General features: G+C 41.0%; 3 protein-coding genes across 7 annotated transcripts; 1 reads left to right on the forward strand and 2 right to left on the reverse strand.

The window, feature by feature from the left end:
* Positions 1-4,277: 4,277 nt before the first annotated feature.
* crmp1 (collapsin response mediator protein 1) lies at positions 4,278-11,977 on the reverse strand. 2 transcript variants are annotated; one of them, XM_037259129.1, is made up of 14 exons: positions 11,377-11,977; positions 10,135-10,223; positions 9,752-9,936; positions 9,513-9,677; positions 9,082-9,143; positions 8,895-8,975; positions 8,433-8,501; positions 8,239-8,359; positions 7,955-8,111; positions 7,008-7,149; positions 6,715-6,885; positions 5,671-5,850; positions 5,428-5,590; positions 4,278-4,943 (listed from the first exon to the last, which is right to left on the reverse strand). In XM_037259129.1, exons 1-14 carry the CDS (start codon positions 11,725-11,727, stop codon positions 4,852-4,854), a joined length of 2,028 nt encoding a protein of 675 aa, XP_037115024.1. In that variant the 5' UTR covers positions 11,728-11,977; the 3' UTR covers positions 4,278-4,851. The 2 variants fall into 2 exon arrangements, with proteins under 2 accessions (XP_037115024.1, XP_037115033.1); XM_037259138.1 differs by lacking the exon at positions 11,377-11,977 and adding an exon at positions 10,861-11,026.
* Positions 11,978-12,480: 503 nt separating this feature from the next.
* wfs1a (Wolfram syndrome 1a (wolframin)) lies at positions 12,481-19,541 on the forward strand. Of its 2 annotated transcripts, XR_005098773.1 has the most exons (13): positions 12,481-12,579; positions 13,174-13,630; positions 13,797-13,876; positions 14,787-14,931; positions 15,024-15,197; positions 15,444-15,521; positions 15,592-15,695; positions 15,764-15,895; positions 15,970-16,215; positions 16,508-16,786; positions 16,934-17,097; positions 17,179-18,408; positions 18,499-19,541. XR_005098773.1 is itself a non-coding variant. In XM_037259117.1 (12 exons), the coding sequence occupies exons 2-12, from the start codon at positions 13,360-13,362 to the stop codon at positions 18,341-18,343; spliced, it is 2,838 nt and encodes a 945-aa protein (XP_037115012.1). In that variant the 5' UTR covers positions 12,481-12,579; positions 13,174-13,359; the 3' UTR covers positions 18,344-19,541. The 2 variants fall into 2 exon arrangements, 1 of the variants encoding a protein (XP_037115012.1); XM_037259117.1 differs by having other exon boundaries at positions 17,179-19,541.
* Positions 19,542-20,514: 973 nt separating this feature from the next.
* Positions 20,515-26,350, reverse strand: ppp2r2ca (protein phosphatase 2, regulatory subunit B, gamma a). 3 transcript variants are annotated; one of them, XM_037259167.1, is made up of 10 exons: positions 26,131-26,350; positions 25,397-25,575; positions 25,172-25,269; positions 24,904-25,087; positions 23,835-23,947; positions 23,583-23,760; positions 22,399-22,563; positions 22,116-22,285; positions 21,907-21,998; positions 20,515-21,701 (listed from the first exon to the last, which is right to left on the reverse strand). In XM_037259167.1, the coding sequence occupies exons 2-10, from the start codon at positions 25,458-25,460 to the stop codon at positions 21,410-21,412; spliced, it is 1,356 nt and encodes a 451-aa protein (XP_037115062.1). In that variant the 5' UTR covers positions 25,461-25,575; positions 26,131-26,350; the 3' UTR covers positions 20,515-21,409. The 3 variants fall into 3 exon arrangements, with proteins under 3 accessions (XP_037115062.1, XP_037115054.1, XP_037115045.1); XM_037259159.1 differs by having other exon boundaries at positions 25,397-25,590; XM_037259150.1 differs by having other exon boundaries at positions 25,397-25,761.
* Between the last annotated feature and the right edge of the window lie 298 nt (positions 26,351-26,648).

Here is a 26,648-nt window from a genome sequence, read left to right on the forward strand (position 1 = left end):
TTTAATGTAAACGAATTTCTTAGAAATATGGATTTAAAAATGTTTTGTCAGCAGTTGGCTTTGAATTTTAAAATTCTTCATTAATTCATTCAATTTAAAGCCCCCCCCCCTCACACACACACAAAACGTCTGCAGGCCATACAGATGCACATTAAAATTTAAACACTTTAATTAATGGCTATGAATGCTAGATTTACAGACATGGCATGTGTGCTTCTCATAATTCCCGCGGATGATAAGGTTGTCCTTAATGTTGCTTTTAATGGTCATATTGAAACACAATATTCTGATAAGAAATCTTTTATTCATCTCCAGAGGGGAAATTCAAGTGAGATGTATCACATAATAACAAAACAACGCAGAATTAAGATGATTATCTTGTAAAAGCAGATATTTGATACAGTTCCTATTTCCTCAGAGTGGAGTTGTGCGTCAGTTACTGGTCTCGCTACAGCCACTAATTAACAAACGTAATTCATTTCATTTATGGCCAAATGAAATTCATTTTAATGTCTTTATTTTCTTGCATGGGTTTATTGTAGCAGTTTGGAAATGGTGAAGGTTATTATGGGTACAATGTCATTCACTGAAAAGAGATGATTGTGCCATTGTCATTCCAAGGTCGGAAATGTGACTAATCTAAGAAAGAACAAATCGCTCAACACACGACACGGACGAGGACGCTAGAATATTTATTACATTGTTTATGCATTTGTTTTTCTTTGAGATGGGTTCAACAAATGCATCGTTAAAGTGAATATTCAGCTGGAAAAAAAATAACTGGAGTATATTTTGGGCGAAAGATTTGCATACTTGCAGGCTTTAATTGCTCTAATCGAAGACAAGCGTGAAGGACTCCTAATGTCATCAGGTCCTGCAAGCGTTTTGCTTTGGTTGAATATGCAACACTGACATCGTGTGGTTATTAAAAAGTTTGCTACTATTTTATATATACTATTTTAACAGACAGGCAATGCTGCAGTTTTATATATATATATAATTGGTTTCAATTATGTATAAGGACACAAGAATAAAAAGGCTCTTAAAGCTTTGTGCTTAAAATGCCTTAGTGTGTGTTTTATTACCAAGACTGCCCTTACACATTCCTCTGTTGTTAAAAATCGAAAAGTAATGCGGAATTCACGCAGTGCTCATTGGTCATTTATTTATGTTCCTTTACATTTTATGGAATGTGTGGTATAAAGATTAAAAGAGTAGCATAAAGTACTTATAATTCACAATTATTAGAAAGGAAAGTGAGAAATGTGTCTTGTTGACTATCCAATAGTAAAACCTTTCATAAGATGTCATTATATTTCTGTAAATAACCCCTTTTAGAGCACCACTCACATTACTTATTGATGGCCTTATTTATTACTTGATATGTGAATTGCAACATGCAATTTTCCTCTACTTCAAACGCCGCAATTGTTCTGCTTCTTTTCATTAGCAAAATTCTTAAGCAACCTGATCACTGGTGCACTGGATTCAAAATCACGTTAACATAACCACTTTAACTTTATGACCTATTCAATTCAAATAATGTACATTAAATGATGGAATTATTGTTAATGGCCTGGTGGTTAGGTCAACTGCCTTTAGTCCACCTGCACTTATAAGAATTAAGGGCAGATCAGAACTCATTGAGGAACGGGCGGACAGACAGATGGATGTGTGGATGGACAGACAGATGGATAGTATAGAGTTAATATAATAATTACAGGCCACAGTTCAGGTCTATTAACGTCGGACATGACAGCCCTAAGGACTAATTTTCCTTCTCAATGTCGTAAAACTCTGCCTAATAAGCCGCCATTATTAAAATATGTAACTCATGACCTGTCACAAATATAATTCAATATTGTTGCTCCTGAACACTCGTAAACAATATCCACAGTGGGCTTTGCAGATATAGCAACAGATAAGTGGACAAGTGGCGTGTAACAGTAAAATAATAGCCTGACAAACCCTCACAGGAGAAATTCCTGAGATAGACTCTGCAGATGTGCTTATTTATTTATTTATTTATTTATTTATTCATTTATTTAATATGGATAGTAGAACATATTGCAAGGGTGAACCCTGAATACACTAGAATGTGTATGAGGGATGTCTAAATCCACCAGGATTCACCAAAAAGAAAGTGTCATGGAATTAGTTTTATGTGCCAATTAAAAAATAATGTATTCCATGATTAATACCTTTCCTTACCTTGCTCCTTTTTTGCATAAATCATAGTTAACATCAAACGCAAGCTGTCAACACCAAAGTTCAGGATCATTGCTGCCAAGACAGGGTTTTGTGTTTGTCTATTGAAGAAAACCTTGCAGCAGAGCCATAAACAGGCGCTTTTGCTGATGTGCTGTTGATGTGCTATTTGATCCTCTGTGGGTATCAAACAACTGCCCTGCCTGATAGAAAGAAATGACATGTTATCATATCCAAGCATAGATGACAATTGAAGTATTTAATACTCTATGGGAGCAGATTTAGTGTAGGTTAAGGGAGAATGTTAGAGGGTAGTGTTGGATTTGTTGCTTGGGTTAGGAGATTGGGATTAGGTAAGGGTTAGGGATTTTTGTTTGTGGTTTGGGTCTGGATTAAGGCAAACATATAGGTTAGGAACTGGCTAAGAGCTTGATAGTGATGTGTAAAGGCATTGCGCAACACTGCGTTTTTTTTAATACAATAATTATGTTTGTCTGCACATATGAAAACAAAGACAATCACGTGGTTTCGATCTAACAAATTAATTTTAAGACTTTATGGACATCCCAGGTAAATATTCCTATTTTTTCTTAGGGTTAGATGGCAGGGAGAGGAGTACAACTTTTTTTTTTTTTCCCCAAGCTTGATACATTTTTTAGGTTATGCACAACAGAGGCCGGAGGGACTCTCAGCACAATGAGCACAGCTGGCTCAGTAAATTGCCCAAATGCCATTTCCCCTCCTAAACAGCTGCCCGATGCTCTCAAGGAATGACAAATATCCGCATTGTTATGGCACATTTTCACATAGTTACGCCACTCTCACATACAATTTTCAGTTTATATAATTTTATGACCTGCTGCTGTATACGAGTCATTTGCATTTTGTTTGCCTCACAAACTTGACATTACATCACTTTAGTTCATTCCCACAACAGATGGCCGTGCAACACGAACGTCTGTGTGAAGGTGACGCTGCGTGGCGAGCTTCTTCCCTTGAGGAAGCTCGACAATAAGGGTCTTTTTTCACTTAAAGAGAGACAGTTAGATGTATTTAGTACATTCTTAATGGATTTTATAGTATTTGAGTGCCCTTAGATTGCGACGATGTCGGAACCAGTGACTTAATGTTGACGTTCGACAAAAGAAACGATGTTCAAGGCGAATTTCAATGACATCATACCCTTAAGCGTGACATTTTTATACTTTTCTTTTTTTATTACCCATGTAAAAATCACAACCAATGACTTCAACAAGCCAATAATCAAGTGGTAGTGAGCATTTTGGTTTGACATCAGCTACAACTTTACTCTCACCTCTGGTGTATAAAATAAACATGAGCAATCTTCAGACTTCAAAAGAAGTGAATGTCTGCCAGATAAAAGCTTACAATTAAGCAGAGTAAATTAGCTGTTTTGTGTCGAGGCGTGTCGTGCGGTATAGTTAAAAGCCCTCTGGGATCACAGATGGCTTGAAATACAGATGCTTTGATTACACTGTGTTGTAACACTGCTGTGGATCATTACAAGATGATAACCGCCAGTAATAGATTAATGCATATATATTACTTGCATTGTGATGCATAGCGTAAATTCTATCTCAGTAATCATCATTATCAATTAAAGTCATCAGAGTTTTGATAGTCCAATATATGTTCAGAAATCCTAGCAGTTAAGTACAGTTAGTGGTGGTCAGCCCTTAAATGCATGGTAAAGTAAGTAAAGTTAGTTAAGTAAAGTTTTAATATAGAGCACCTGATGTGGCTGGTGAGTGTTATGCAAACTTGTAAACTTGAAATAGGTTTGGATTCTCCATTTTTGGGAACAGTCTTTATTTTTCATCAATGAATGAATGACTCAGTCAACAGAAGAAAAAAAAAAACTGTGGCATAAACATGTTAAATATCGTACCATACACAACAAGAACAACAACAACAATAATAAATACGCAACTTTAAGTAAAAACAGCCTAAAGAAATTTTTCGTTAAAAATGTAAAGAAGATAAACAGTTTTAAAAAAATTCTAGCATGAGTGAAAACTACAAGACATATCAATTCTTGACTGCATGACTATCATGCTATATTGATCATTTCATTTATTGCAGTGGCTTATTGCCTTTTGCATTTTGCAGGAACTGCGTGATTGTGATGATGCCTTGCTCAGATAAAATATTATCTTTTTTTATGAACATTAAAGAGTGCTCAAAGCTTACAAACAGCATCTGAATACAATTGCGCACAACCACAGTGTCACATTTAAAGGGTTGCCCATGCATCTAAATCTAAATGCATCTAATGCAATCTAAAGTCACATTGAATCAATTGCTCATGTGCCGATAATGCGGATGCGGAGACAGAGGCCAACAGCAACAGCACCATCTTGTGGAGCTTAACACTTAGTGCAAGTTGTGCCATGAAAAGGAGATACTGATTGTAACCCATCATTTAGTGAGTTACTTTGTGAATGTTGATATTTGAACGACTTTACTGATTGTATATCACAATATTATGTGTGTATGAGTGTACTCACAAGGCAGATCATTATGGTGTGATTTGTGCATGACGCATTGCTGGAACAAAGTAAAAATAACGCAGGGTCTCACGTTCAGCCCCGTAAAACTCTAACTGTGCAGTGTGCAGGGTGTTCAACCAAGGCTGGTAATGTTGGAACGGCCACCAGGAGGTGCTACAATTCGATGGCCGGACCTGCGAGGGATGTTGTCGTCAAGCTGAGCCCCTGTAAATTTAAATCAAGAGACAATACGTCGTAAATTAGTTAAAGTTGAGACAAAAAATGTTGTATTCTCATAATACGATGTAAAAAGTTGGGGCTTAGTTAAATCTTTTCATAAATGACTAGCATGGTCTTTGATTTGCTCCAAGTGCACTGAGACTTCGGTTGTAATCTTTTGTAAATATCAAAATAAAATAGAATTGAAGTAATCAATCACATTATAACAAAATCAATAATGCTATTTAAATTAAATATAAATTAAGAGTATACTGTAGTATTTGAAATTCGCAGGGGAAAAATATATGATGGAAATATTAATAGTTGTATGCATAATGTGAATTAGTGAATATTTTAAATTACATTTAAAAAATATTTAATTGCACTTTCAATGGTCCCCAATGTTTTACTACCTAATACAGAGTTACATAACATTTGCCAAAACCTTCATTATAGAATCCAAAACATCTACAGTATTTGTGTCTCTAACCTGATAGACTGAAGTTGGACTGGTGAAGGTTGCGCACTGGTGGAGGCTGGTGCGAGGTCGGGGAAGTTTTGGCCGAAGGTGAAGGTGTGATATATTTGGGGGGAGCAATGACATCATGCACGGGCCCATCATACATGCCACGTACGACCCCTTTTTCCTTAATCTGTTTAGAGACAGGGAGGAAAAAGTTGTGGCTACTATTGCATCAGGAATGTATTTCAAGCTTTCCTTCCTGTACTGTACCTGATCCCTGAACTTCAAACGTTGATAAGCAAAATCAGGGAAGGGCTTGCGAGGGATGAATCGTCCAGTACCCTGCTGAACTTGAAGCTTTCCTTCCTCATAGACCACCCGACCCTGACTCAACACCAGCACTGGTGCCCCGCGACACTCCAGACCTTCAAAGATGTTGAATTCTGCAGACTGTGAGAAGAGAATTTAAATGTTACGTACTAAAACGTGAAAAAAATTGTGCAAGGAAGAAAAAGGCCGTATATAAAATATATTAGGGTAATAATACTGTCTGGTATATCACATCATAGAATAATCATAATGAGATGCAAATAACGCTCTACTGGCTATGAGCAACAATAATAATTAAAATTGTAAATGCTCTGATGATGCCATAACAAGAAGTATTTGGGCTGAGATTAATATTGCTTATATCACAGCGAACACACACACACACAAACACACACATACTATATATTAGACCAGAAAAATCAAAGAAAGAGCAAGGCGTATTTATTCCTGCACGCATTGTATGAAAGAGAATAATGCATGCAGTTAAACTGCAGCATCTGAGATGGGGGATGAAGAAAACCTTGGGGCAAAGAGCAAGATAATAAAAAATAGGGGGATGGGTAGGAAGATGCCTGTGCAAAATGGGTGAATGGGTGCAAGGGGTTGGGGGGGATTAGACCCTAAAGCTGACAGCAGTCTGGATTAAAGTCGGGCTGCAGACGAAATATATCAAACACTGCCTGATGTTGTGAGTCATGAATTGCATTTAAATTCACGTAAAGGTCATTTAAATGCATGCAACATCCCATGAGTCTCGTTTTTTTTTACACGTCCATGGGTTGAAAATGTGATTTGGATTTAGGATGCCTTCTTTGATGTTTTCCTGAAAGAATTCAAATTGAAGTAATTAATTGTCAAGGGGGATTGACACATCTGTGTAGTCTGCCCTGCGTGTCGAACATTTGTCATTTCTGGCACATTAACACAGGCAGGATGGCCTCTTTGATTTGTTTTTCAATCCAGTCCTATTTTCTTTGTTCTCACCGACTGGTGCAGTTTAGACGTGATGGTTTTGGTGCTGTCGGGGTCCCAGATGACGACGTCCGCATCAGAGCCCACCGCTATCCGACCTTTACGTGGGTACAGATTGAAGACTTTAGCAGCGTTGGTAGATGTGACAGCCACAAACTTGTTCTCATCCATCTTCCCCATGGCCTGTGTGGAGGATAACGTAAATACAGAAGACTCAAATATTAAACATAGTCTGCTTGAAGCTATTAATTTCTTTACAAAAGCTCAATTTTAGAGGTTGACAAACATATATGGTTTGCTCTTACCACAGCTTTGTCCCAAACAAAACTCATCCTCTCCTCCACTCCATTGGTGCCCTCTGGGATTAAGGTGAAGTCGTCTTTACCGATTGCTTTCTGGGAAATGCTGAATGCGCAGTGAGCGCTGCCCACCACCTGCAGGTCACCACTGCGTCATAGCATGATACATATATTATTAATAACGCACGGAGGAGAGAATGTTGTACTGTATAGCTAATGCCGTATTTCATAAATCATGATCACATTTGTGTGAATTAAAAAGTGAATACTTTAACTATAGCGCATTAGACATTAAATCATTTTTAATAATTGTAGTGTCATCAAATTTCAATCTCGGGATAAGGACCAGCCTTAACCCGTTAAGTTTAAGTACTCTGACTTTTGTGAAAAAATAAATAAATACACTGTCAGTTAAAAGAGGTGTTGTGGGACTAGCATGAAGAGGCAAAATGCAGGACCAAAGAGGAGGAGGGGGGCACTTGGTAGCCAAGGCAACTGAGGATGAAGGATTCACATTCCTGTGCTATTTATAGAATTAGGGGCACTAAAAAATGTACTTTAAGAAGTTCTGTACATTCTATTCAGAGATTGTTTGACATTTGTAGACTATATTTACATATATTCATTTTTGTTCCCATATTCCAAGCTTTTTTTTTTGCACCTCAATTTGTGAAACAATGACCCTCACTGTCTTTGAATAAATCAAGTTTGACATTGCATATTATACGAGCAGCTGCTGTGACTGGAATACCAAACAAATAATGAGCATTTAAACCATGCATGCGTATCCTTTGGTGTCACTGATCTGATTTAAAATCCACATTATGCAGCGATTAGAGCTATAAATAACTCTGCATTCATTTCAAAGTTTTTACACGTTTCAGTATCGTCATCCTTGAAAAAAAAAACACAAATACAAAAAAAAACAGGTGTTGATCACATTCAAGTCCTACCAGGCCAGAAGTGTCTGGAGGTGGTCTGGGGTCGTAGGGTCAGGACTCAAAGGTGGGGATGTCACATAAGCAGCAGCTTTGGCCCAATTCTTGCTCCAATAATGTGAACCATCAGTGACCAGACTGGCCGTGATTGGCTCTCCAAAAACGACAGACCCTGAAGATTCAACCAAAAAGGAATTTACATCTATTTACATAATGCAGCATTGCGAATGCAGACAGGTGTTTCCGTTGGTGCTGTGTATAATGAACTTGGACTGAGGGTGCAGGAATGAGAGAGTGACCTTTCCTTCGGGCCTGGGTGATGGTGTCTGCTGCACTCTTACTCATCACCTTGGTGATGTAGACAGGACAATTCACGCGGTTACCAAGGGTGATTGCACGAAACACCGCCTCAGCCTCCACCTGTGCTGGGAAGAAGCGAGGGCAGATCAGAACTAGCTGATGGACGGACAGACACACGGATGGATTGCATCACCTCTTCAGGACGACTCAAAGGATGACCTTCCGGTCCCGTAATTCCCATCCCAAGGATCTTGCTTTGTTCCTAAATCATGGATGGAAAAAAAAAACGTGTAAAGTTGGTGACAGTCCTTAAGAGGTTCTGACATATAATTGTTGAAAACATATTATCAATCAATCCAGGGTTTTTCTTCTTCTTCTACATTCCCATGCAATTGCATGCATGCTGTATTTGACCTACAAATAAATCACACGTGTGCTATTGTCGTAATATAGCCTCTAAATATTTAGACAAATTCCAGGATCACTTTTAGTCAATGACGGCCTGTTTTATCTTTTTATCTTTCAACAGAAACACTCAGTGGGAACATGCAAAGTCTTTATTTGTGAGCCTTGAGTTTGCTGGTGAAGTTGCTACATGGAGTCAATATGTAGTTAAAAACTGAAAAGCTGCCAAAGTTAGGCTGCACTTACTTACCTGAGCAATCAAATCTCCATTTTCAGCATGAACTAACACCACAGCTCCAATTTGTTTTAAGTAGGAGAAGGCGTCGTATAGCTGGAGAAGCAAGCAAATAGAATGTTAATGACGTAATAGCACATAACGTAAATGAATATTGATTGTAAAGATTCCAAGATTTTTCTCGATAATAATACCTACACACCTGAGAATCTGACATCTGGTACAAATCCTTGTAGGCCATGTACACCTGGAAGGAATTAATACCTGGCAGAAGTGGGGAAAAAATTGTGTATTTGTTCATGAAAGGAAAACAAAATTCACAAAAATAATATTATTGTTATTTTGTCTTTAAGGACAATGTATTTGTTTGAAGGACACGTGTCACAGTTGCTACCCCAGGAGAAAAGTGATTCTCTTTTTTCTTTGAAAAGATTACAAACAAAATGTGTGACTTCCATGCCAACGGTATAATGCGGGCAATGTCCTCTTTGCTTTCCCTTTAAGAGGATTCAGAACAAGGCCAAATTGTCGCAAATCTGTCTCTGGTGTTCTCGCCAAAATCGGGATTAACATGACAACAATTAGAGAAGCCACCAGCACTCTTTGGAAGAAAAATGTGAAGATGGGGTGTACCTTTTTCCTGCACCAGCATCTCCAGCTCATCCTTAACCGTTTCATTCCATTGCGGGATGTCAACGTGGAGGGAGTAGTCACAACACGCATTCTTGTCTGCAGCTTCCTGCCAGACTTCGAACGCCTCCAGCAAGCTTTCCCCAACCTCGGGGGTCACATGGTCAACTGGAATAGGGGAGGCTCAGAGGTCAAAAGCATGCATGACATTTGCAATATTGTCACATGTCATGCAGACTCACTGATCATTGTCGTGCCTCCAGCGAGCGCCGCTTTGGTTCCTTGCAGGAAGTCGTCAACGGGGCGTACACCGAGATAGGGCTTCATCAGACAGGTGTTGACGTCAATCCCACCGGGGATCACCATGCGACCATTAGCCTCGATTACTTTGATGCCATCAGGGACCACCAGATTCTCTCCTACCTGCCTACAGATGTAATAAGGGGCAGTGCAATCAAAGTGAGGAAAGTTGTTGTGGAGCTGGTGGCAGGTTTTCTGGATTTAATTGAGGCATAGGCAGACATATTCTGATCTTTGCAGACGTGTGGTGCATGTCCTTGAATTTCATAAGAGAATCATATATGAGCATCAGTGTAAAAGCAATAACAGGATATGACAATCATACCTAATGAGGCCATCTTCAATGTGCACGTCTGCGTAAAATGACTGGTCATCATTAATGACTCGCCCTCCTTTAATCAGCAGGCTGTTGCCCTAAAAGGGTACAAGGAAACCAGGAACAGATGTCATCCATTGAACAGGTAGCAATGAATGCCAGATGAATGCAATCCATGTCACATTATTTTATGTACAGTATTATCTGGTTGCTGGAAAAATACCGAATGTAAGAATTGGCGGATGGTTGGGGAGAGAGAGAGCAAGGGAGAGAGAGAGAGAGACAGAGAGGGGTGGTGTTATGTCTCCATGGTAACTGATGATGGCAGAAAATCGTTTTAATTTTTTATTTTATTTAAAAGTCTTTATCATGAAATGTCAGGCATATGGTTTGGGGCCAATGGTATTTATACTAATCCATCAGAATGAGAACGGGATTTTATGTTTTACAGTCAAAGCCTGACGCTGCACAAATCCTAGTTCCACGCTTCCACCATCACGACATTGACGACACTCAAATGAATCTTTCTGACAGAAGAGCTTAAACTGTCACTTAAGCGTCCTCGTCTGCACACATTCAATGTCAAAACAATAAGAAAATGACAGTTACAGCTAAAACTAAATTGAAGAGGCCTGGTAATACAGGATAGCATTTGCACCCTCACTAAGAATTTAATCTCCTTTTCCGGCATTGGCAGCAGGGATTTCCAACAGTTCCAACCAAGCACCCTCTTACCGTCACATGGGGGAGGTTGTTCTGTTGACAACTGGTCCCAGACATGATGGTTTCTTCCCCTGAGGTGCAATATATTCACAGCCGGGTCGCGGTGCACCCCTTTGTCCCCCCCCCCCTACTGAAAAACGCGTGAACGCGCTCAGAAAAAAACACACGCGACAAGCTCTGTGTACGTGCGCGTCCACGGGGAAAATGTGCATGTGCAAGAAAGGTGGTGTGCACACGAGCGCCCTCACACTTTACCTCAGTGATTACAGCAGTGAGCTACTGTGCAAAACCCAGATAGGTTATAATACTGCAGTATTATATTTTTATTTCAAGTATACATGAGGTCAATCTCGTGGCGCACAAAGAAACACGCATAACGACCATTGCAGTTTTGCATGGGTGCTGTCCACTTCAGCACCACAATGTCCGCACGCGACTGCGCACTTTCATTTTTTGGGGGGGACTCTTTTGATAACTTGACACAAATGTGTGTAATTAATCTATCTGTCTGTCTGTCTCAGAAGTTACCTTCCCGTGTGTGGTTTCCAACCCTGAGGAGAACCCCGTCTGAACACCTGGACAGCCATGTTCTCCCTCGTTGGAGGTGGTATGTGAACCTTTTTGGGCTTCCCAGGTTTTGCCACCGCCGCTGGAGTCGCAGATATCCAGGAGTCTCTCCTGACTCCCGCTCCTCGGGGTGCGGCCCCCTTTCCTTCCAACTGCATAATTGTCAAAGTCGATGGTTTTGCTTTCAAACGCCCCTTCCACGGATTCGAACATGCCGAAGCTCTTGCGCTGGTTCGGTCCGGTGGCGATTGGTCCGGCAAAGTAGACCGGTAGCTCATCTTCCCGATTCCACTGCCTCCTGCAGTCCGACATTGTGGCTTGCACCCCAGGCTTCAGCTAGACGACAGGGTGAGAGAGGATGGCGATAACACGCGATGTAACCAGGACAGGCGGCTCCGCCTCCTCTTGTGGTACTGGTTGGATGATTGTCTCCGGGCTATATAGAAGAAGATGCAATCTCCAAAAGAACGGATAATAATGCCGTTTTTATGTTTCTCTGATGCTACAAACCTCTGCAGCAAGTATCCAAAGAGGATGGTCTTTGTTTCCCTCTCCCTCCAAAGGCTAAAGTGGGGGTGATGAAAGGATTACTCAACACATGTCATTTTTTGACCCACATCTGGAAGGACAGATTTAAAAATGCTTATTTGGCGTCCCATAGCACATCTTTTGGCTAAAAAGATGCATATACCTGTAGGTCAGATCAAATTATTTTGATATGTCAGGTCCTATGTATGAATAAATTAATTTATTAATGTATTTATTTATTTATAGTTCGACCATTGACATAGGTGCTGGTGGGATCAGTTCTGCTGATGTGAGTCAACTGTCGTGGTTCTGTTTTGTTCAAGCTTGCAGTGTAGCTGCGAGGCTGCAAACATGGAACATCTAATTCCCAATTTTAATAGTTATATATAAAAAATATATATATATATTGACAGTTCTCGTTTTAATACAGATTTTCTATGGCTATAGGAAGATAGCAAATCAGACGAATCTGACGTTTGATTGCGGTTCCTACTAGCCAATCATCATATAATCTACTTTAAGAGGGCGGGTCGTAAAGTTTTTGGGCAGGAGTGTTTAATCCACACGCGTGAGCGATTCACCGTCAGAGTTCTGCTTTGGTCCTGCAAGATCACCTCTTTATTTTGAAGATATCAGGTGAATTTAAATCCGAGTACAATTTATGTTTGTTCGAGCTTGTGCTGTCTTGAGGAGTCATTCCTTTCAATCAATTGGCATGCAATACTGACTTCGCTGGATCGAGTTGGTTGTAATTCTCCACTTCACAGTTGTAAAGTTTTCGCATGCAAAATCACTGTATACAAATCATGCGCTCTCCCTTTCATTATATTAACAACCACTGTGTTACTTTTGCGGATCTCTTATTTCTGCTGCACGCTGTTGCACTAATACAGCCAATGGCCATCATAAAGTGCATGAGACTCCTTGCGAGCTGTAGTAAATAAACGTCTTTACAAAGACGATGACTTATACTTGCTATTGACGCCGTCATAGAGGTAATCATTTTATAATGTGTAATATAAAATATTTGCTTCTAACATTTGAAGTTACCCAATTTGACCAATTGAGCGATATGGCAGTTAAAACGGTAAAATAAACTGTAATTATTTTTGTAAATACAGAATAGCATTAATTGCATTAAGTTAATGATCAGATCATGTGTGGATTTTCTGTTGGATTTTAGATACGGCTCCTCATTTACAGTATGACTCCTCCCATTTCTCACTTTAGGACAGACCAAAAGAGGACTTTGTACATTTGCTGGCCACCTATGACACCTAGGAGTTATGCCTTGGATTGCATGGACATCCTCCCCCCACTTACCCCAATATTTCTTCTCCCATTTCCAATAAATGATCTGCCTCTGTCTCTTGGCCCTTCAACGCTCACCCTCACAAGCTACTCATCTATGTACTGATGGAGTCCACGCTCTCTTCAGATGAGTTCTCCTCTCCTGACATGGCTCCAAAAAAGAAAACATTGGAGGTTTCCTCTGAACCTTCATCTGAATCATCAGCACTTCCCAACCTTGCTTCCGCTGGCCCAGACTGTCACAACACCACACCCTCCACTGATTCTTCCCAACCTACCACAAGGAGAAGAACCTTTGCCTCTGTAGCCCAACAAGTGATCATACAGGAAAGACTCAGAAAAGCAGAAGAGGAAGATGACGCAGATGAAGAAGAAGGTAAGAAGAAGAATACATTATCAGGTTACAGAACAAATAACTTTGGTTTTGCACAATCACCCAGCTACTTGGCCTTCATTTATGTTTGCTATGGACCAGCATTGATATCAAATATAATAAAGCTTTACTAAATACATAACCAAGATCCCACTGGCTTCCCCTCCAGATGAAGAACCAGAGGAAGACCTATCGAAAGACCAGATGGAAGAGAAAGCCAAAGCGGGTGATGCCAGAGCTCAGACTCGGGTGAGTGTAGGCAGAACCACTCTTGGCTTTGTTTTCAACTGCGCTGGTTCATGCTGTCTGCTGCTGCTGAGAGTGTCTATTTTTATCCACTTGCAACATGATGCCATGTGCCCAGAATGATACACAAGATGTTGCTTTGCCGTCAAATGTGGTGTCACCAAGTGTTGAAGCTCATAAATTTGGTGCTATTTTAGTGTATTAAATGACTTCAATCAAATATAGCAAATGTACTTACTTGTACAATTAATGAATGGAAAACCGTTGGGGATTAATGGAGAAATGAATATGGGTTTAGAATTTGCAAGAGCCACCAGGCTCGGGTCCCGCGTGGATGGTACTTATGCAAAGGAGTGTATCATGTATTTGGACATACCAAGACATACTTAAATAACCACAGAGGGTGTGTGCATGTGAACAGCCATTGGATACAGTTTGGACATATTTATATGATTTAAAACGAGTCTTTTTTCTCCATTCCTCATCAAACACATTTAATAGTGTGACAAAGCCGCTACATAATGTCATTTACTAATATTAGCAAATAGTTGTCTGAAACCCACAAATGGTCAGAATGGACAGAAATGTCGGTGACTGAAGTTTAAGAAAATTATGTTTTTTTAAATTAATCTGTTGGATTCATTCATCTCAATCTGGGATTATTAGATTAATTTCGATTTTACCTTTCTATGGTTTATGAATAGTAAAGAAGAAATGTTCTTGTATTGCATCATACTGGATTGTGCACTTGGACCAAAATAACCTAATTCATGTGAAAATCTTTTTTTTTTTTTGCATGAATCTGAGCTGTAGCTCATGTAACGGTCATAATGTAGTCAATGTTCTTTGTATTTAGGTTAAGCGACAATACACACAGTGACTTAATCTTCTTTACATCTCTTCTGTCCATCAGCTTGGTCAACACTACTTGATTCTTGCCGAAGAAGAGGATAAAGATCTAAACAATCGTCTGGCTGTTAATTGGTTGGTAAAAGCGGCAAAACAGGGAAGAAAGAGTGCAGCAAGAGCCTTGCAGCGATGCTGGATCCGTAAAATAGGTTATTGTGCCAATACATATGTGGACCAGTGTGTCGGTGGGGGTGGGGCAGTGGGGGATTTGCATTGCTGATTTTTGGAGTCTCTCACCCAGGAATCACCGCAGAGAACGAGGAAGATGTTCGAAAACTGTCGGCAGAGACTAAATTTGAGAGGGCGGTGCGTAAAGCGGCCATGATGATGTACTGGAAGCTTAATCCAGAGAAGAAATCCAAAGTGGCCATGGCTGAGATGCTGGAGAATGTCAGCCAGGTCAACAAAGGACTGGGTAGGAGCCACACACACATTCATACAGTATATGTAGGTATGTGTGGATAATAGTTCATAAAAAATTTATAAAAATGGTTTTTTAGACTGAATACGAGTATACCAGTACTGAAGACCAATACTGAATACCAATACTTGATATTTTAATCAAATATTGATCAGGTGGAACACAAATCACACATTTTTCTTGACTATCTGTAACATTTTAGTAATGTGGCTTATCATTTTAATTGGCTCTGAACATTAGGGGACACCGCAAAAAGGATATCTGGCCCCACCTCAGACGAGACTCAGAAAATACTGGAAAACATGGTCAGCAATGAGCGTGAGTATCCATAGAGCCCAATGGTAACGAAACTTGCACTTGGAGATTACGGTACGCTCTGTCTCCTCAGCCAATCAGATGGTGGACTTGGACGACTTTGTCGAGATGACTAAAAATTACGCTGGCGGTATTGTTTCGTCATCATCTGAGGCTGAGAATCCTGATGCCACGGAGGTAAAAAAAAAAAAACATGAGCACAGAAACAGCAAGTAAAGTGCTCTATTTGTGTTTTGTTGTGCAAGGCTGAGCTGCCCTCCTCAGAAGACAATCAGCTGCATAGAGGCTCTTGGGCTTTTGGCAGGAGGGGAATGTTGCTGGACACGAAGCATACTGTCGCCATTAAAAAAGCAATGGCTATGAAATCACACTTAATGGTATCTTCTTCAAAAATGACCATTAATGTTCATGTTGGGATTCCTTCTTGAAGTGGTGTGTCTGGTACCGTCAGATGCTTCACTATCCGGTTGATACTGTGATGGAGATGAAGGAGCACCTAGTGGACTGGGCGTCGCGGGCCGGCGTCCAATGGCTGAGCACCATCATCCCCACGCAACATGTCAACACGCTTATCTTCTTCTTCATCATCAGTAACCTCACCGTTGACTTGTTTGCCTTTGTCATCCCGCTATTGGTCTTCTATCTCTCCTTCCTCTCCATGATTATTTGCACACTGCGTGTTGTTCAGAGTAGTAAGGTGAGTTCTTTTCTTTTAGGATATGTTGGAATAGTATCGTTTGTGATTGACTTGAGGATTTTTGTCAAGGGGTCAAGTTTTAATCCGATTTTGAATTAATTCAGAATTCAAGGGTACGAAATATCGTAAGATTTTACTTGCTGTAAATTGATTGTGATAATCACAAGCAGAATAGCAAATTATTAGAAAAATGTCTGCGCTTTATAAAAATCTGTTGCCATTAAAAAAATATCTCTGGGGAATTATTTATTTATTTATTTATTTTTACTCTTCATGCGTCTTGCCTTTACAGACTTGGGAGAACTTTCGAGCTCTGACGTCTCTCTTGACCCGCTTTGAACCTGGCCTGGATGTCGAGCAGGCAGAGACCGATTTTGGCTGGAATAACCTCGAGCCGTACCTCTACTTCATATTCTCTGTCTTCTTCGTCATATTCTCCTTCCCCGTTGCTGACAAGGGCTGGATCCCTTGCTCAGAACTCTCCACGGTGGCCATCTTCTTTACGGCCGTCAGCTACCATAGCCTCAGTCCCATGGCTACCACATATGCACGACGAGCAATGATCATAGAGGTGAGGGTGCTTAAACACCATTGATATTATTTTGCTGAATTTATTTGTTTTGAGCAAAATAAAACCGAAATATTTCATAGATACAAAAAGCCAAATAATAGCACGAATGAGTTAATTAACAAAACTGACCATTGTGAATAATTTCAGGTTGCGTCATCACTTTGTGGCCTGACTCAGCTTCTTCCTGAAAACATGACATTGCTTGGCAACTTGGGACGTACGTTTGCAACTCTGCCTCTAGGGGAGTCTGTGGTACTGCAGCTCAGTATTCCCTGCTTGCTGTATGTTTACCTTTTTTACCTGTTCTTCAGGTGAGCATTAACCACAGGAGATCTTCATGGAGTTGAGATCCCATTTTGCAATTTATTAATTTGTCTTCTCTCTGTGATCAGCATGGCCAGAAAACGAGGCTTCCGGGGGACATACTGCATCTTGGTACCCTACCTCGTGTGTTTCATGTGGTGTGAATTCTCAGTGGTGCTCCTCCAGAATTCCACGGCTGTGGGTATAATCCGCACCTGTGTGGCCTATTTCCTCTTCCTGTTCGCTCTGCCTGTTCTGGCAGTGGGCCTTGCCATCATGCTCTTAATCCAGCTCTTCAAGTGGTTCCTGGAGCTGGAGCTCACCAAGATGATTGTTACTTTAGTCGTATGCGCCATCCCCGTCATCCTCCGGCTATGGACCCGGTTCAGCACGTCTATTCTGGATGTTTTCCGCTCGGCGACGCGCCGTGGCCCTGTTAAGCTCATTTTACTTTGTATCTCCATGGTGATCCTCTTCTTCTCCATCTATGTGTATCATGCCGAAGGTCAGAAAGTCTACAACTCCACCTTGACGTGGGATCAGTACAGTCAGGTGTGCGGACCTCCTGCCTGGCAATCCAAAGGTATGGCCAAGACACAGATCTTCTGTAGCCACCTTCAGGGACACAGGGTGACCTGGACGGGTCGCTTTAGGCAGGTCACTGTGGCCGAGACGGAGAACGGGGCGCAGTCTGTCATTAACATGTTGCCGGTGTTTCTCGGGGGTTGGCTGCGATGCCTCTACGGGGAGACGTACCCGAAATGTGAGCCAAAGAATGTGACCATTTCTAGCTCTACGCCAGGTGAGGTCTCATTGCCCATGCTCCTACGAATGCAAGAAGAAGAGGAGATGTGTCAGATCAAGGCTCTGGCCAAACATACCTGTCACGTTAAGCGCTTTGACAGCTACCGCTTCCAAGTGACTGTAGGGATGATTAGGAATAACAGCACAGAGGCGGATGACCAAGGCAGGGATATCGTGCTTATGGCCAGTCATGAATTCCGACAGGTCCTGCTCAACCTGGAACCCGGTAATATGGTAGAGTTCTGCACCAAACTGGAGGGCCGTCTCGGAGCTAAGGCCCCGGCTTTGGAATTGAAGGCTATCAACTGTCTGGACTGTGTTTCCCCACTGTTGCCTGGAGGCAGGCAGGTAAAAATCGAGAGAGACTGGAGACGTACCACAATGCGGGCCTTGAATTTCGCATTTGATTTCTTCTTTTCTCCCTTCCTGTCAGCGAAAATCACTGGCTGAGAAGAGACCTAAAACAAAGGCAAAACTGTAGAACTGTCTTGTTCAATCTTATTTTAACTTCAGAGCCACCTTGAATTTCTTTTCGTGATGACGTTCACCCATGTCAACCAAAAGTGATACGAGTAACGTTTACCTTAGAATGTGAATACAGCAATTAGTTTTTTACTCATAATTTTGGTGGTGCCAAACAGGAAAGCTGCGGTATTTACACTCTGGGATTTGTAAAGAGTGGAAATTTAACACATGCCAACATCATTGAAGTCACTTATGCAAACCACTGCACTACCAATAAACTGGATCACATGTACTTTTATTACCATTTATAATGGGTAAATGAAAAGAAACCTAATTGGGTGTTATCTTAGATTTTGTAAAGTAAGCGATGGCATCTGTAGATCAACTGATCTTTAAATCTTCAGGGACTATTATCTGATGTCCAAATGATCACAATGCCACATGCTTTATGAACATGGGAAACCATGTAAAAAGATGTAGTATTTCAACTTTGAGTGTATCAAATATTTTGGCACATAAAGTAAAAGATTTATCGAGTTTTGCTGTTTACATTATACATGCATCATGTCTTATCTGATGATGTACGATACCAGGTATGTCGCTTAATCAGAAAATTTAATTAACCAGAGAAAGAATGGTTTCATACACATTTTAGAGTAAGCATACCAGCCAAAATCTGTAATGTTTTTTTTTTTTCTATTTCATTCTTTATTATTTAAAGGAGGAATATTCTTTTTTGGCCTCGTGTATGTTGCAATCTAATATATTGTGAGGTATACTCTACATGGGTGCATGATGGATGTGTAGCGATCACTGGTACTTCATCTGTACACTGTGTCCTCTTTTATCCAAGCAATGCTATTTATGGGCCTATGCGATGAATATAAAAGTGCCTGGCCGTCAAAAGAAACCATATTTGTATGTTTTCTTTTTTTTTTTTTTAAACACAAGCTATTGTTAGAATTTTATTCATTTTACTTACGAGCCGAAATGTGGTTTATATTTCTGTACCACCGCTGAATCATTTTTGCTTCGTTTCTCACCAGGCTATTACTGAGGTCCGTAAAGTCTTATTTGTTATTAATTATTTTATTTGGAACTTGATGTTTCCTTGTTTTCCTAAACACTAGCAAGGCTTTAGCTAGATTCAATACAACACAGACATGGAAAGAGTACCACTAAATGAAGTCAGATTCATTTTATTAATGCACATTCCATCATTCACATTTTTTTCTTCAATCTTTAAACATTTTTAATATACAATTGAGTAATACTGAGTAGTGGCAACATGCTGCTGCTGCTGCTGCTGCTGCACCCCTGAACAAAAATCCTCTCTTGGGTTGTATTTAATGACAAAATCACAACTGACAGGTTGTAACTCACCATTGGAGCACAAAGTCCTGAAACTTATATAATGTTTTCTATTACATAAACTGTTTTCTTGTGGGTGATGGATAATATTCTGCCAAACCAGATAGTTCAAGGCGCTCTATATTCGAGATACCTAGCGGACACCAATAAGAATACTGTAGTTTAAAAGTGTGTGGACGATTGTGAGGAAAATGTCGTTCGGTTCCAACGACTTCTTTTTGGGATGCATGGTTTCATACAATGAACACTTTTTGCAGCAACGATTCAACACACTCCATTCCAACCCTGCACTGAGACCGTCCCACATCCAAAACCAGTTCTAATAGTCACACTGGGACCAAGGTCACTTAAAAACAAAGCACTTCACTGTAAACGATCAATGTGTGACCAAGTCACACCGTTCGATCCAATACACGTCACCTTATTACGACACTGTACATTGTGGCTTTCGGTGGTGCACCCCAACGTTGCGTGTGGCACTGTGAGGTAAAAAGTGTGATGACCATAACAACCATAATTTCAAAGATACATTTACATGACATTCCAGTTTCAATGTCAAAGAATCTACAGCGAGATATATAAACAGTGAGCTTTTACTTTGAGCTATGGTATTTATAATGACCTCTGACCTTCATGCACATAAACCTTAATAATCAGTTGAATCAAGGGGCTTATTTATGCACGGTGTGCTTAGATTCCTCCGTCTTAATGATTGTAAACTTTACATTCACATTTAAATGTTTACGTTACAAATTACAACTTTAGCCCAATTTTCATTTGATCGGGCTTAATGTTGGCGTGTTTGATCTGTGTCCTTGTAACTTTTTTTTTTCCACGACGAGAATAGCAGCAATCTAAAAGTCAAGACAAGCCCAACATGGCAATTATGTACAATAAATTCAATTGTTGATTTGTGCGTAATACCTCTCTCTGTCTAACCAGCAACACATAAATATATACCAAAGCTATTGCATCAAATATTTTGGATTAGTGAGTTGCGTCAATAAATGTGGTTCATGTTCACTTGTAGTGTATTTAACAATCTATTTTATACGTTTAGCACTCTAGAAACAAAAGCGGCGTAAAAAATAACACTGGCTATTTACAGCATACAGTAAAAAGTGTATACATTTGTTACCTGCAGAAGAGCTCATGATTTTAAAGCAGAAATACTGCCGCGCTGTTTTGAATTGCTATTATTGCAAAGTGGACAAGATAACGGGTCACTTTTTGCATGCAATCTCCAAGAGCGCTGCTCAAAATGGAGAGAAATTCTGCTGCAATTGTGACCAAAGGAAAAAAAAAAAGATAATAAATAAATTTCGGTTATTGTGGTCATCATACAAGATCACCACCACCACGATTGTGGTAAGTGAAGACCACAACTTAGCTGTCATTTTGTAGTATCAAACAATCGTTCTGTGGTGCTACCCAGCACACTTGTTAAAGACTTTTAGAGCACATCAGTGAGGAGTCAACATTTCATGGTCATTGCAGATGGAGAGATGTCCCTGCACCTCTATTAGAAAAAGTGTATGGGAGGTGTAGGAGACACACAATTTATAGAGGATCAAATAAATGTCACCGTTCGTTGGATATTCCTCAAGTCTCAGTGTGCACGTGTGACAACTTCTGCACACAGACATCTTTGTCCATTGTTCATTTAGTCCCCCATCTGTGTCACTGTGTTTCCGGGTTGACACGATCCTGGAAAATGTACAGGTTGTTGGTGGCTGCTATAGCGATGATGTTCTCTGATGGATGCCAAGCCATGTGAAGGATCTTTTTGCTGAAGTCCAAGCTATCAACGCCGACATCTCCTCGGCGACGTTTTCCTCCGGTGTAAACCCGACGGGTACGTAACACAGCCCGTGGCTTGCTGCTCTCTCGCCAGGCCTCGAGGGTCACACCCCGGCCCGTCTCTCTGTCAAACATCTGGAAGAAGCTGTTGTATGCGCCGGTCATGATTACACTGTCAATAGGAATGGAAAAATGAATTACATTTTTGTATGAGGTCTATTTCACAAGACCACAGTACATCTCGCAAGATACTAGAAAACTATATCTCCTGAATCCCGAGACTTCAGTTCAGTGAGTATCTAAAATAGTTCTCAAAATGCACTGCAAGAGAGTTCTCGAATAATCATTTCCATTATTTTACATTTGATAACACTCACCTGTCTGAACTGTTCCAAACACACTCAAATTTATCAAAGATGCAGTCGTTCTCGTAGAGTGAGCACAGCTTACTCCTTAGATATTCATGGACCTGGATACAGGGAAACACAGTAAGTCTGTATTTCTGGAGGGGGATCTCCTACTGCCATTTAGTCGATAATGTCTCTTTCAGTCCAACTTTATTTTTCCACTATTTACTGTGACTCACCTGATATGTCTCCACAGGGCCTTTGTCCATGTTCAAGTCCCACACCTTGGCAGTGAGGTAGTCTCTGGTCAGAAGATAGCGCCCACTGTGGCTGAACTTGACATCTGACACAGAGGAGATGATTTCGGAAAAGAAGGAGCGGCTCCCTGGATCTTCAGGTTCTTCAAATACTGGACAAACAATTTGACATTTATGGCAGGTACAATTAAGTAATCTCTGGCACATATTTTCAGTTGTTTGAAAACACTATCCCAATTTTTCTTTAAGAATGTTGCTGGCTTACGTTTTGTGTGTTTGTCACAAAGGGCAGAGGATCTCATGTCGCAGAGGCGCAGGGTGCCCTTGCTACTGCTGTACACAAACAGGTGACAGTGTTGCGGGTGGAACTCTGCTGCCGTGATTACCTCTGTAAGATCCTCCATGTTGGTTGGCTTTATGTCCACAATGTCTAGCAAAATGCACTGTCAGGGGTCATACACGACTCTGGTGGGACAACATTCCTCCCGACAGATTGTTGGTCTGGTTTCGTTGGAACGCGGCATTCTGCACTTCTGCAAACTACTATGATCCAATGGTCAGCATATTTCTCCAACACACACATCGCTCATTTTAATAGCCTAGCTCACACCTCGGCGCTGAATCAGAACCCAAACATACACCTCAAGCAACCTCAGCATGCATGCACACGCTGCTCCTCTCTCTGTTCTATTTGTGGTGTCCCCGAGTGGTTCGGAAGAGCGTGTACTTGCCCTGTGAATTATTTAAACACTTCTTCCACACAAGAAGAAGAATCAGATTTTCTAGGTCAGCTTCTCTTTTAATGAGAAATTACCAACAGCATGAAAGACTGCAGCATGTATATTTAGTATTGATCAAAACATGCTTCTTATTCTAAATAGAGATGTTGAATTCATATTACAAAAAATGTATAATATTTCTATTCGGCATTTAAAGTGTTAAATGTCAGGGGAGTATTCCCCTGGATGATAACTGCTCAGTTTGTATACTGGCACACAAAGCAACAACAACAAAAAAAAAGCAAACTTGGCACTTTGGTGGCTGCGTCATGCAGAAGCATTAGTTATTAAAACTTGTGCATGTTGATACATGCATGTGTTCCAGCAACTATGCTGGATCATGTGCTTCTATTATGAAATGTTAGGCTCTATAGGACATATTTCTTCTAAAATCGTTTGCATACAACAGAATTAAACAATTTAAATTACAATTATAACCGCTTTAGTTGGAAAAAAATACATGGATAAATAAATGAGCTCAAGTCTACGGGAGAGGATTAGGGCCAGTGAAGTAAAATTGTGGAATTCTCACTTTAAAGTCAGAATTCTTAGAAAAAAAAGTCAGAATCCTGTCACCCCCCCTTTTTTTCTTCTTTACTGGCCCTAATCCTCTTCCGTACAAGTCCCACAGGGAACTAAGAAGGATTAAGTAAACAAGCAGGAAGGATACTGAAGCTGCGGTCAGTGATGCCCAGATGCCACATATTGATACGGAGGTCATCAGCTGACAGGTACGTCTCCCCGTCACTGTTGACTGAAATGGAGTTGACATGGTAGGTGTGACCGTTGGAGAACACTCGTCTGGGGCGGACCTCCACCATCAAATCTGTGGGTTTCAGTATCGGCACCTAAAAAACAAAATGAATTACAGTATAATGCATCTAATGTGTGTGTGTGTGTGCGTGTGTGTGTGTGTGTGCACCTGCAGGGAGGTGATGGTGGAGATGTCCTTGAGCCGGCCCTCCTCATCTTTCAGGTTATAGCCCTCTGGTCTCTTGTCTCTTTCACTCACCTTCCACAGTTTAATGGTCTTATCTGTGGCATGCAAAATCACATTTTTACAACACCATATGGATTTGAGTGTAGTTCAAGAGAAAAATTAAATTACAGCGACATAAAACAGAAACGCAGACCCACTGGGATGCCGTGAAGAGTGAATTTAATAAAAAATAATAAATAACAATTCAATTATCTTATTTTACTGCACTCTGATGAAAGCGATGAATAGAGGATACATCGCAGCATGTCATAACAATGGCTAAGATAACATGAAAGTATGTCCCCGAGAAGCTGTCAATCATAGAAAGATAAATCAGATGGAGGGCATAGTCTGTGTTTTGGCATCATTACCATAAGTCATTTTCTGCCAGACCTCATTTAATGGCAACTAATATTATTGTATTTAATACAGAGTAGTGATTCAATTCCAAAAATACAGTTTCTATTAAACTGTGTCATTTCTCATAATGCAGACAGTTATGTTTTTGGAGTAATATTATTTCTGTGTCAGACTGACTTACTGGTTCTCTTAGTCTGCCATTCAAACAGCCTCAGGGTCATGACAGTCATAGGGCTTTTGTCAATGAACTATGGGAAGGATGTGCTCCATCACTATCAGTTCTGCCTAGCAACAAGTGGCTAGTGACGGGAAAACAAGTTTGCTTCCTGAACCAGTTGTATTTTTGACTTCTCTAGGTGGCACTTGATTTAAAGAAAGAGGTTTAAGAAATGGCAAGTCAGTGTGCTTTCAGGCCTATGGTGAACAGAGAATGCGATTGACGGGGCTCCATAAGAACAACCGGTTCATGAATCATCTTGAAGCTTCATTTTCCCAGTACAAGTGGCTAAACAGTTTGTGACCAGGAAAAGCAATCGGAACAGTTTTCTACATTGCTAGATGTTAGATGAGTTCCATTTGAATTCAGATGTGAGATGTTTTAACAAATGATGAGTGGTCCGTGTTGCCTTCATAGTTTGGATGGGATTCTCACCATTGGTGGAAAGGAGAAAATGAGCAGCATTCTGTTGTGACAGCCATTTAATCTTGTTGATTTTTTCTTCAATCTCCAGACTCTTCAGGTAGTCAAAATCTGGCTCGTGGCTCTGGAAGGTGCTGTATACATTATACTCCCCTGAGTCCCCGATCTCCAACACCTCCTCGGACTCCCCTTTAGACTGTCAAATAGGAGGAGAAATCAAAACCTCATTCGACTCCGCCGAGGTTTGTCAATGCTGACCAGAATAGTATTATCTGCTGACCTCTGTTTCTCTCTGGAAGATGACCACTCGGCCTCCTTTGTCCCCCGTGGCCAGTAGGTCCCCTGTCTGGTTGAACTCCACCGTGGAGATGACATCAGCTTGGAAAAGAATAAAATGGGAGTGGTTGACCGTAATAAAACTTACGAGATCTCTCATCCATTTAAAGATGTATTGCGGCTTTTGGGCCGTACAAAACGGAGACAGACTACATGCCATCTGTTCTACCTTCAGTGACATAGTCTCGTAGGAAGGTGTGGTTGATCTTGGGGCTCTCAGCGTCCTCGCCCATCTGAAGCTGAAGGAGGGTGACCCGCCAGCGTGCCCGTCCTGAGGGGAAGGGTCCGATCCGTTCTCTCGCTTCCCGCCCAGGCTCCGCCCATGCTGCTAGGGCCTAGCGAAGGGGCCTGGAACAAGGCATCCTGGGTAACCAGCAGGCCAGGGGGAAATGGGAAAAGGTGGTAGTGAGCAGATGGAGATGGATAATAAGCTTGAGGGGAGAAGCTTCAGGATGCCGGAATGTGGAAAGCAAATGAAAATGGATGGCGGAGGAGAAGTTGAAGAGTAGAGGAGGGGCCAAATGAACGTAATTGCTGGTGATGAGGAGAAGAACAAATAGGCATGTCATAAGGCAGACTGACAAAGCTTGGAACAGCTTGCCAAAGTTATGACCTTTAGTGTAACACGCCCATTAGTGAAGACACACGTGTCCATGCAAAAGGTCTAACAATATACAGTAGCAGCAAATCCCTACATGAATATTTACTATTTGCTCTGCCAGTAGATACAAGGGTGTGGTAGCCTTCCCTGCGTACTTTCCGGATCGCTGCCCAGTGCCACTCGCACACACACACACTGTCAAATAGATAGTCCTTGATAAAGAGCAAAGGAGAACGTGATGTCTTGCCTGTGCTGCAGGAGGACGGGAAGCAAAGGAGGTAGACAGGCCTCAGCACACCTACCAGATCGACTGCTTCCTTGCTGCTATATTCCTGATGGGAAGTGAAGGTCTTCTGCAAGGTGGCTGAGAGACGATAACAGGGGAGAAAGGGTAGCGGTAAGAAAGGGGGGTGGAGAAAAATGAGCACAAGTGGGGGATAAGAATGAGGATGTGGATGCACTGTGCAATGATGGTGCTGAAGTGATCCCGTGCAGCATCCACTGTGTCATGGCAGCCGCCTGACAGGCAGCCAATCACAGAGCCGATGTTCTTGGAGAGCCCTCCCACTGCAGCTGATGAGGTGGAAGAGGCCACTAGGGGGAGCAGTTAAACCCTCAATGATGCGTGTGTAATGGCTAAAATCCAGCATTTTTTTTTTCAAGAAAATTGAATTAAAATTGATTGGTTGCATGATGGCTTAAGTAAATTGACCGTTAAGGCACAGTCTAATTGAGGAAAAACACGTGGTCTCCGTTTACTCAATGACTCACTGATTCTTCTCATATCTGGAAGGTTCCATTGTTTCTTATTGACAAGTAA

Source organism: Syngnathus acus, chromosome 1 (genome assembly GCF_901709675.1).
Source record: "Syngnathus acus chromosome 1, fSynAcu1.2, whole genome shotgun sequence".
NCBI lineage: Eukaryota > Metazoa > Chordata > Actinopteri > Syngnathiformes > Syngnathidae > Syngnathus > Syngnathus acus.